At 41.1% G+C, this 10,434-nt stretch overlaps 1 protein-coding gene across 1 annotated transcript; it reads left to right on the top strand.

The window, feature by feature from the left end:
* Window positions 1–368: 368 nt before the first annotated feature.
* Window positions 369–1,301, top strand: LOC112864899 (olfactory receptor 4B1-like). Its single transcript, XM_025927908.1, has one exon. The coding sequence runs from the start codon at window positions 372–374 to the stop codon at window positions 1,299–1,301; it is 930 nt and encodes a 309-aa protein (XP_025783693.1). The 5' UTR covers window positions 369–371.
* The last annotated feature ends 9,133 nt before the right edge of the window (window positions 1,302–10,434 follow it).

Here is a 10,434-nt window from a genome sequence, read left to right as displayed (position 1 = left end):
GAGAGCTTCAGTGAAGATAGTAAAAGTGCATGCTATGAACCTGAATGGCCCCTCAAATTCACATCAACTGGTGGTGAACTCGAAAGAGCCCTGGCTGAAGTCTGAAAGCCAGAATTCACCACTTTCTGTGTGATTCTGGTTACATAACCATCTCCCTGAGCCTTAATTTTCTATTATTCAATTGTTGTTAGGATGCTAATATTTAATGCTGAGTGAGTACATGTGGGCTAAATGAATGGATTGGTGATTAGTGTATTGTAAAGTGGTTTACACTGTCTAACGTGCTATAAATGAGGAGAATTGGTTACCATCTGTGTTTGTTTTATTGCAGGTCTCTCATTACCTGTGCCCAGAACACCTGATTAGATTCCATGGCGAGTACAAATAACGTGACCGAGTTAATTATCGTCGGTCTTTTCCAGGATCCAGAGGTGCAGAGAGGGTGCTTTGTGGTGTTTCTTCTGGTGTACCTGGCCACAGTGGTGGGCAATGGTCTCATTGTTCTGACAGTCAATGTCAGTAAGAGTCTGCGTTCCCCCATGTACTTCTTCCTTAGCTACTTGTCCCTGGTGGAGATCACTTACTCCTCCACTGTTGTCCCTAAATTCATCACAGACTTACTTGCCAAGATTAAAACCATCTCCCTGGAGGGCTGTGTGGCTCAGATATTCTTCTTCCACTTCTTTGGAGTTACTGAGATCTTCCTGCTGACGGTAATGGCCTATGACCGCTACGTGGCCATTTGCAAACCCCTTCACTACACAACTATCATGAGCCGGTCTGTGTGTCGCCTTCTGGTGGCTGGATCCTGGCTCGGGGGCTTTTTTCATTCCATGGTCCAGATTATTATCACTCTCCAGTTGTCTTTCTGTGGTCCCAATGTGATTGACCACTACTTCTGTGACCTCCATCCGTTATTCAAGCTTTCCTGCACTGACACTTCTGTGGAGGGGGTTATTGTGTTGGCCAACAGTGGATTATTTTCTATCTTCTCCTTCCTCCTCCTGGTGTCCTCCTATATTGTCATCCTGTACAACCTGAGGAACCATTCTGCAGAGGGGAGGCGCAAAGCCCTCTCCACCTGTGCCTCTCACATCACAGTGGTCCTCTTGTTCTTTGGACCTGCCATCTTCCTCTACATGCGGCCTCCGTCTACTTTCACTGAGGACAAACTGGTGGCCGTGTTCTACACAGTTGTCACCCCCATGCTGAACCCCATCATCTACACACTCAGGAATGCAGAGGTGAAAAATGCCATGAGGAAGCTGTGGGGGAAGAGAATGAATTCAGGGAGAGACTAAAAATGAAAACATGAAAAAATTATCATGTCTAAGGGGTGACCAAATATGCATTCTGATTTCAGTCAAGTCTGAGGGATTGAGGAAAAGTTAACCTGTTTGTCTATATATACATATATAGATTTATATATTTATATTTTGTATTTAGATGAGCCCCTTATATTCCATTGCACTAATCACAGCTGCACCAATTCATTGCTGTCTGTAGTTTGGAGAATGTTTTGGAGAAGAGCTGCATCTCTTCTCTTCTTCTGTTGCCCATAGTTGGAAGCACCACAGCCTTCAGGGAGGGATTACCTAGACTGTGAATTCCCACCCTGTTGTTTTCTACCTGTGCAACCTTGGGTTCATTCACTTTGCCTCTTGGTGTTAGCATGCTGTGGGGTATGGAAAGTCTGTGGCACTTGGAGACAGAAGTTTATGTTTTGCTTTGTCCTTTTCTGATAGTGTTGTGAGATCTTGTGGGAGTCCCACGGAGGCTTTTATACTTCATTTGGTACCCCTGCTTTATTTACCTGATTCTAATGCCTGAAATTCCTCATTATGAGCCTTATTTCACAGGAATAAGATATTGTTAGAATGGAAATGTCTCTTGGATGTGAAATACAGTGAAGGTATTGTTAGCCATTAATTTGGACAATTTTAGAAGACCTTTTTATTTCTAGACAGTTGCTGTCTGGGCACTGGGGTGTTGCTTAAGCCAGATACAGCTCATTGCCTGTTTTTTTATGGCCTAAAAACCAACATGGTTTTTATACTTAAAAAAAAAAATCAAAGTCAAAAAATATTTGTTGATACATGAATATTATAGGAGTATAAAATTTTAGTGTCCATAAATAGGTTATTGGACTATGGTCATGCCAATTACTTTGCTTTTTCTCTATGGTAGCCTTTGTGATATAGTAGCATGGTTGAGTGGTTGTCATGGAGACTGTATGGTCTGCAAGGCCTAAAATATGTCACCCTTTTCAGGAAAAGTTTGGCAACCCCTAACTTAAATCATATAACATGTATTGCTTACTTGACAAGAAGTTTGGGGGCCAGCAATTCTAGGGTTGTTTTGTTAATTCTGTGATGCCAGAGCACCTGGTTTGTGTGTCTTGAATTCTCTTGGCTGCCCCCCTGCCCCATGGCAGCAGGAGGGTGGCAGCACATCTAGGTATTATATGCTAATGTGAGGGGAAGGAGGGGCTCTCATTTTATTTGGGAAATATTTCCAGAGACCCCTCAGAACAATTCTTACATATTTTTTTATTGGCCAGAACGGAAAATTGTCTTATTTCTTACCGCATGTCCATGCCTAGATGCGAGGGAGGCTGGGAGAGTGAATGGTGGTAAAGAGGAATGGGATTATGTTACCAGTTTAGATTAGACACTGTGTTTCTCCTGGGCTGGGCATATCGGTGCTTGAACAAGGTCAGGGTTGTCATTAGGAAGAGATGTCTGCCATGGGGAGTGTTGGTAGATGTGATATCTGGGAGGGTGTTGCCCCTGGACATAGTGGATGGATTTGAATTGGTGCCAGAGTGACTGACCAAAATCCAGCTCAATCACTTGGTGGCTCAGCCTCAGGCACGTGACCGAAACTCTTGATCCAGGGTCCTTGGCATGCACGCGTGGGTCAAGTGCAAGAAACCTTTTCCATAATGTAACAGTTTTCCTGTGAATGCATCTGCTTTAATTTCCCTCTAGGGAATGAAGGAATGAAGCCCTGGGCTGAGTGCCTGAGGGTTGTGAATAGAAGCCAAACGATCCTACTATAGGTCAAAATAAATTCTATCATTTAAGGTCTGTATATCCTGAGATGAGTATTCCTAGTAAATAAATCATATTTTTATGCATGGAAGAAACATTTGATAGCATATGGAGATTTGAGTGTTTGGGATACATAGTGAGGTACTAAAAACATTTTTAAATCTAACATCTTGCATTATCCTTTTTCTTCCAATTACATATCTCTGCAAGGCTGAATTTTCTCCATATGTTTCAACAAAGACAACATACCCAGCAGATTGAATACACACGCCAATGTGAGAATTCAGCTGTATCTCTTAAGCCAAATATTAAGGGTATTTGCAAAAACTCAAACAATGCCATTTTGCATTAATTATTTCCATTTGCATTAATTATTTTGTCATAATTATTTTCCACAAAAGACATTATGTGATTGTAAACAGAAAGAAAGAAAGAAAAAGAAAGAAAGAAAAAGAAAGAAAAACCAAACCACCTGCAGGTCTTGATGGCAAGGATGAGTCTCGTTTGCATATATAGCTCTACATCCAGAGTTCTGGGCCAATTCACTGCAAAGAAAGTCACCAAGCAGCAATTTGCTAAAAATTCGCTACTTCACTAATTGGCAATTTGCTAATTCCCAAAGCAGAAATTTGCTAACACTGAACTTCTGATTAATCGGACATATATATCGATTAAGCCTTTATAAAATTCATGGCACTTATGTTTTGCTGCAGCCCGTGATGAGCAATATATTTGGGGGAAATTTTTGTGTGTGTTGAATTTCAGCTTTTTTGGAAATAATAAATATCAAGAATTTTATGTATGTTTGTTTCTCTCTTCCAACTAACTGAGTTTTCAGTCTGGTCAACTGCCTTTGCTACATGTCTTCATTTTCGGTTTACCTTCTTGAGAAAGGGACACAGGTACAGGGAGCAGATGAGGGGATGTTTTCACATGTGTTAGCCAAGCCTTCCTGTTTCAGGTTGAGTTATTCACCCTAGTGTTTTACTCCTTCTTGTGTCTATGCCCTTTTCCATGTAATCTTGAAGTTCTTTCCACTACATGTGGAATATACTTTTCTATCCCTTGACTTTGGCCTCAACCGTATGACTTGCTCTGGCTGATGGAATATGAATGGACATGACAGCTTGCTGATTAGAGCCTAAAACTTAAGGGACCTCATGTGTCTCTTGCCTCTTGTGTCCCTTTCGCCATCATGAGATGATGTCCCCATCACCTGGGCTGTAGAATGACACACATGGAGCAGAACTTCACCTGCCCCCCCTTCACCTGCCCCCCCCTCCCCACCTCGAATTGCAGCCTGACAAAGAGCTGCCAAGCCAGCCTGCAGACACACTGCACTGATGTGGGAATGAATCCTCACTGTTGCACACCTACTGAGGGTTTGTGTTTATTCGGTTTCAGCAGAAACTCACTAGAGTTGAATGGCAAATACACATATCAAAGAAGAGCACAAAAGTCATGCTTACGGCACATTCTTTATTTTCTTGAGAATGGGCATGGACACGTCCTTCCCTGCTGCCTTGGAGGTTTTACTCTTGATTTGAACTATTTGGAAATAGTGTCTGCAGATTTTTGCCAGTTTGGCATAACTCGATTTCTCAACTTCTGTTTTATGGATTTGTTGATCTAGATTCATTGAATGTTGATTTTCTGTGTGTTTTACAATTCAGATTTTCCAAGGCTGCTGCTTTTTTTTTAAGTTTATTTATTTATTTTGGGAGAGAGAGAAAGAGGCATGAGCTGGGGAGGGACAGAGAGAGAGAGGGAGACAGAATCCTAGGCAGGCTCTACTGACAGTACGGAGCCTGACTTGGGACCATAAAATCATGACCTGAACTGAAATCAGGAGTCAGGAGCTTAACTGACTGAGCCACCCAGGCGCCCCCAGATTTTCCAAGGCTTCATTGATAGTAAATGCAGTAGAGTAGATCAGAGGTGAAGCATGTGTTTGATAAATTAGTAGTTCAGTGAATTGGTCATTTGCCTAATACCTAAATCTTTGAGTTGGTTAATTATCTGAATTAGCTGTTGGTAATTCAGTTAGTGGCAAACTTCTAGATGCTGAAAGATTTTAGAATTACTCTGCTTTAGTACCTAGCGTGATGAATGACAGAGGATAGGCACTCAATAACTACTGAGTGGATAAAAGATGTCAAAGTTGTGTCAACATTATCTATCTTTATCGTTTTGGAAAGGCTTGAGCTAGATGTGAGATGATTTGGAGCCAGAGAAGCTCTGTCTTGTGAATTACTTTTAGTTGCAGTATAGAAGGGATGTTAATCTATTACCTTGCAATGAAAATATAACAACTTTTCAAATGCATGAAAATACCCTAGAGCCATATTTAGGATTATTAGTAGAGCAATTGATATATTTTATATCTGCATAACATCTTGTGTATAATTCACAGCCCTCACATATCAATTATTTCATCAGAGTCTCATAGTAATCCTGTGAGGTCAATGAAATCTGAATCATTCCCAGTGTACATTTTTGGAGTTTGAAACATCATTTGGATTAGGATTTATCTGCTAGGAACAGAATCTGAAAGAAGGTAGAAGTCAAGAGGTAGACAGTTCGGGATGGAAATGGTCTCTCTTGTTTCTCCATCCTTGAGTCATCTCGCGACCCAAGACGGCGCTGTAGATGCAGCCATAATGACAGCATTCCTGGCATCAGGAAAGAGAAAGGGACAACATAAGTGCATCATGTCCCCTTTGTTAAAGTTGCAGGGGCGCCTGGGTGGCTCAGTTGGTTAAGCAGCTGACTTTGGCTGAGGTCATGGTTTTCACGGTTCATAGATTCGAGCCCTGCACCCCGCTCTGTGCTGACAGCTTGGATCCTGGAGCCTGCTTCAGATTCTGTGTCTCCCTCTTCTCTCTGCCCCTCCCCAGCTCATACTCCATCTGTCTCTCTCTCTCAAAAATAAATAAACATTAAAAAAAATAAAGTTGCAAGGGAGGCTGGGTAATGTAATTTTTTATGCCACCTGGGTATGTGCCCAGATAAAAATTCAGTTTGTAAAACTATAGAAAGAAGAAAGAGAAAACAAATGTTGTGGGACACCAGCAATCTCTGCTTCTGAATAAATCAGGCACAAAACTTGAGCACAAACTCAAGTACACTGACACTGGGATCACATGTTCCTTCCATTGTAGTTACCCATCCCAGCTAGTTTTTTTCTTTTTAATTGAGATATAACTTATATTCTGTGGAATGCTCAGACCTTAAGTGTACAACCCAATGAATTTTGATAAATTTATATAACTGTGTAACCTAAGTCCTAACCAAGATGTAGAGTATTTCCATTACCCCAGAAGCTTCTTTCATGACCCCTTCCAAGCAATCTCCACTTCCCATAAGCAACTGCTGATCTAATTTCTATCATCATGGAAGTTTAGCCCCTTCTTAAACTCAGGAAGCAGAATCATAAAGCACGTACTCTACTGTGTCTGGTTTCTTTTCACTCAACATAATGTTTTTAAATATTCATTGTGTTGTGGGTTACAGTAGTTTGTTCTTTTTGTTTGGTGAATAGTATTCCACTGTATACATATACTACAACAGAACAAAATGTATTCCCCTTTTGGTAGACATTTTATTTGATTTCTGCTTTTGGTCATTACGAATAAAAGCTGCTATAAACATTCTTTGACATTCCCATTTTTATAAAAGCATAAACCAATAGAGCCGTGTATTTATTTTTCTTGTAAAATACCTTTTTGGAAGAAGGACTATATATATATTCCTAATTCTGAATAAATCTGTACATCATTTATAATGGTCGGGTTTGATGAGAACTGGAGAGGTGAGGGATTAACCCATAGACAATGGGTGAATCTTTATCAGGTTATGAAATGAAATCAACCCCTTACAACAAATGCAATTTGGGTGAACAAACAGTTTTATACCACAAACATTTTTAACAAATGTGTTTCTTATAACAAATATTCATAGATCACATTAAAAAATTATCTCCCTTAGATTTTTTAAACTGAATATTTCAACATGAATATATTTTTTCTGATAGACTTTCACAGAAAGCCAACTTCATGATGACCCGTGAGAGAATAAATACATGTTTTACTTCAATATTTGGAGCTTCATGTAATTGTTTCCTATTAGAGCCCCATACAGAGTAAATACCCAGTGAACATTAGGTAAATTTATTTTTTTTTTACATTTCCTATTGATTCCAAAGTTATGCTACCAACAAGGAAGTTTGAGGTTTTATTATCCAAGTCCTGCTTCCCATGGGGTTGTCTGCCTGATTGGGAAGGGGAAAGGTATAGCTCTTTGGGAGCAGCCTTCTCTCACTTGATCATGATGACTTCCCCTCTGGTATCTCTCACACAGGGTGAACTCAAGGCTGAGATGCCAGAATTCAAGAATACCTGGGAGGCAAGTTTACTTTACTCCTGTTTTAAATCGGGTGCAATTGAGACTCTGTGGCTTAGTCTCAGCATTTCCAAGTCTGAGACCAAAGGGTGAGCAGATCCTCTGTCTGGAGTCTCCTGTAAGATATAAGCTCTGGTTGGTAGCTGGGTCTTAATTCTTTCTGAATGGCTAACTGAGGAACCTGCAGGAACTGACTCTTTTCCAGACATTATTTAAATCTCTGTGTTCAGTACAAAAGGAGGAACCTTTGGTGAGAATAGCAGAGCCACAGAAGTGTTGGGGTGAGTTTTGTTTTGTGAGCATGTGCTTCTTTGCATGTCATGATTATAATTCCACTTTGGAAGCAAAGGGAATGTTACCATGAGGTGCATGGCATTTTACGAAGTGCTTTCATATAGGTCTGGTCTTTTCCTGAGGCAATCACAGTGCTAGGTATTGGGATTCAGAGATGGAGAGGCTGTGGTCTTGGCCCTTGGAGATCTTTATTCTTTAGATATTTTCTGAATACCTACAGAGTACCAAATACTGTGCTAAAAAGGAGAGAGGCTATGGAATATCTCTACCCACTGTTAATTCCAGTTTTTATATTATTTATTTTATTTTATTTTTAAAGGGATATTTCATTTCTATCTTTCTTTTTCTTTTTTTTTTCAATATATGAAGTTTATTGTCAAATTGGTTTCCATACAACACCCAGTACTCATCCCAAAATGTGCCCTCCTCAATACCCATCACCCACCCTCCCCTTCCTCCCACCCCCCATCAACCCTCAGTTTGTTCTCAGTTTTTAAGAGTCTCTTATGCTTTGGCTCTCTTCCACTCTAACCTCTTTTTTTTTTTCTCCTTCCCCTCCCCCATGGGTTCCTGTTAAGTTTCTCAGGATCCACATAAGAGTGAAACCATATGGTATCTGTCTTTCTCTGTATGGCTTATTTCACTTAGCATAACACTCTCCAGTTCCATCCATGTTGCTACAAAGGGCCATATTTCATTCTTTCTCATTGCCACGTAGTACTCCATTGTGTATATAAACCACAATTTCTTTATCCATTCATCAGTTGATGGACATTTAGGCTCTTTCCATAATTTGACTATTGTTGAGAGTGCTGCTATAAACATTGGGGTACAAGTGCCCCTATGCATCAATACTCCTAATTCCAGTTTTTAAAAAGTACTCCCTACCCCCAGTGTGGGACTTAAACTCATGACCCCAAGATCAAGAGTCACACGCTCTACTGACTAAGCCAGCCAGATGCCTCCCCCTCCGCTCCCCTGTATATTCACTGAATGCTATCTCATGGCATGTGCTTCAGTTGGCACTGGAGATGGAGTGGTGAGTAAGATACAATCTGTGCCTCCAGGAAGTTCACAATTTACTGGGGGCAGATGGTCACATAAAACAATTACATTTTAGTGTGGAAAGTGCTGTAATTTGAAAATGTCCTGCGAGAAGAGGACCACTGATTGTGAATTTGGAAGATGGATTTCCTATCTCAGAAGAATTCAAGGCAACACAGAGGATGGGAACTTAAGTTCTCTTGGGATGGGCTGGGGTTGGGATCTATCTCTAAGTCAGGTAGTATCTTCATGCTACAGTTTAGACATTGGGTCTCTGAGGGGTTAAAGAACTCTATCTCTCATCTATCTATCTATCTATCTATCTATCATCTGTTTATCCATCCATCCATCCATCCACCCATCCAGCCACTTATTTTTAATAACCCTTTAGACATCACATAGATACCACCTGAAGAAACCTGATGTAAACTTACGAGACTGGACTGATAGCAGTGCTTCCTTTCATAAATGGCTTCTTGGTAAAATACCCCAGCTAGGCTGAGAGTTTGGTGCTGGCCTCTTCTCTCTTTGTCTCTGAAGGCATAAACTCTATCAGTGATTTCCTTCTGGCTCATGGTGGTCCTTCACCAGCTGAGCCTACCCCACTTGCTAGAGGAAGGAAGCTTTGTGGCATGAGTGGATGTCATGTGACTCCTAATCTCAGAACCCCAGAACCTCACTGTATGAGGGGCCGTATTGATACACACAGATCTCAGCCACTTTGAACAAAGTCCAGCATGGATGAGGGCAGTGTACAAATCAGTCAGTGCGCAATCTTGCTGAAGCCCTGGGGTGTTGGAAGGCTGGAATTAGAGAAGGTTGTGTCAGAGCATGAGTAGACGCTGTGGGCAGAGGGTGTTTATACTTCTCTTGCCCCTGGGGGGGCATATGATAGGAGGTATCAGTGAAGAGAGGAGTTGTGTATGGGTTGAGCTGGACCTTTGGAAAGGGATGAGGTCACCAAGTGACCAAGTGTAGAAGGAGGGAAAGGAGGAGAAGCAGAAATAAGAACGCTGAGTGTCAAGAGGTATATTTTCTGGAGTCTGAAAGGTAAGTGGAGAGGTGAGAATCATGTTCTGAAAACCAAGGATGGAAAGGGGACAAGAGGAAGTGGTACAAAGAAAAACTGCAGGCAAAAGACAACTGAAATCATTCAAAGGCCATAGAGAGACCTTTAAAATAGAGACAGCAACACTGTCCTTACTGCCACCATCATCTGAGGGGACATTCATCTCCTAATAGGTGCCCCCTCCTCTGGTCTCCTCCCATTAGTCCAACCTCCATATACAAAGGGATTTTACTCTCCAGCTGATGAACATTCCTGAAGATTTCCTGTTGTCTGCAGGATAAACCCCTAAGTGCACAACACTCCTTCAGGAACTAGTGCTAGACTCTGTCTCCAGTTTTATTTTTTATATTCTGCCCTTTACTCCAGCCACACATGGGTGGATTTTCATGACTTTGCACACTCTTCTTTTTTGGACTGTTCTTTCCTTCTGTACATAACTAACTAAAGTCTACTCATCTTTCAATATCCAGCTCACAGATTGGCAAGGGATTAATACGTAATTCATGCACTTAACGAGTCTTTTGTATCATTTCAGATCACCCCACACAAATTACTGCCTCCTGTGGCAACTTC

The sequence above is a fragment of the Puma concolor genome, chromosome D1 (genome assembly GCF_028749965.1).
Source record: "Puma concolor isolate L17-30 chromosome D1, mPumCon1.1.hap2, whole genome shotgun sequence".
NCBI classification, from domain to species: Eukaryota; Metazoa; Chordata; class Mammalia; order Carnivora; family Felidae; genus Puma; species Puma concolor.
Note: the sequence above shows the minus strand (reverse complement) of the source record. Positions and strands in the feature narration are given on the sequence as shown.

Coding starts and splice junctions, on each gene's coding strand:
- LOC112864899 (XM_025927908.1), top strand. CDS start 372: ATGGCGAGTACAAATAACGTGACCGAGTTAATTATCGTCGGTCTTTTC.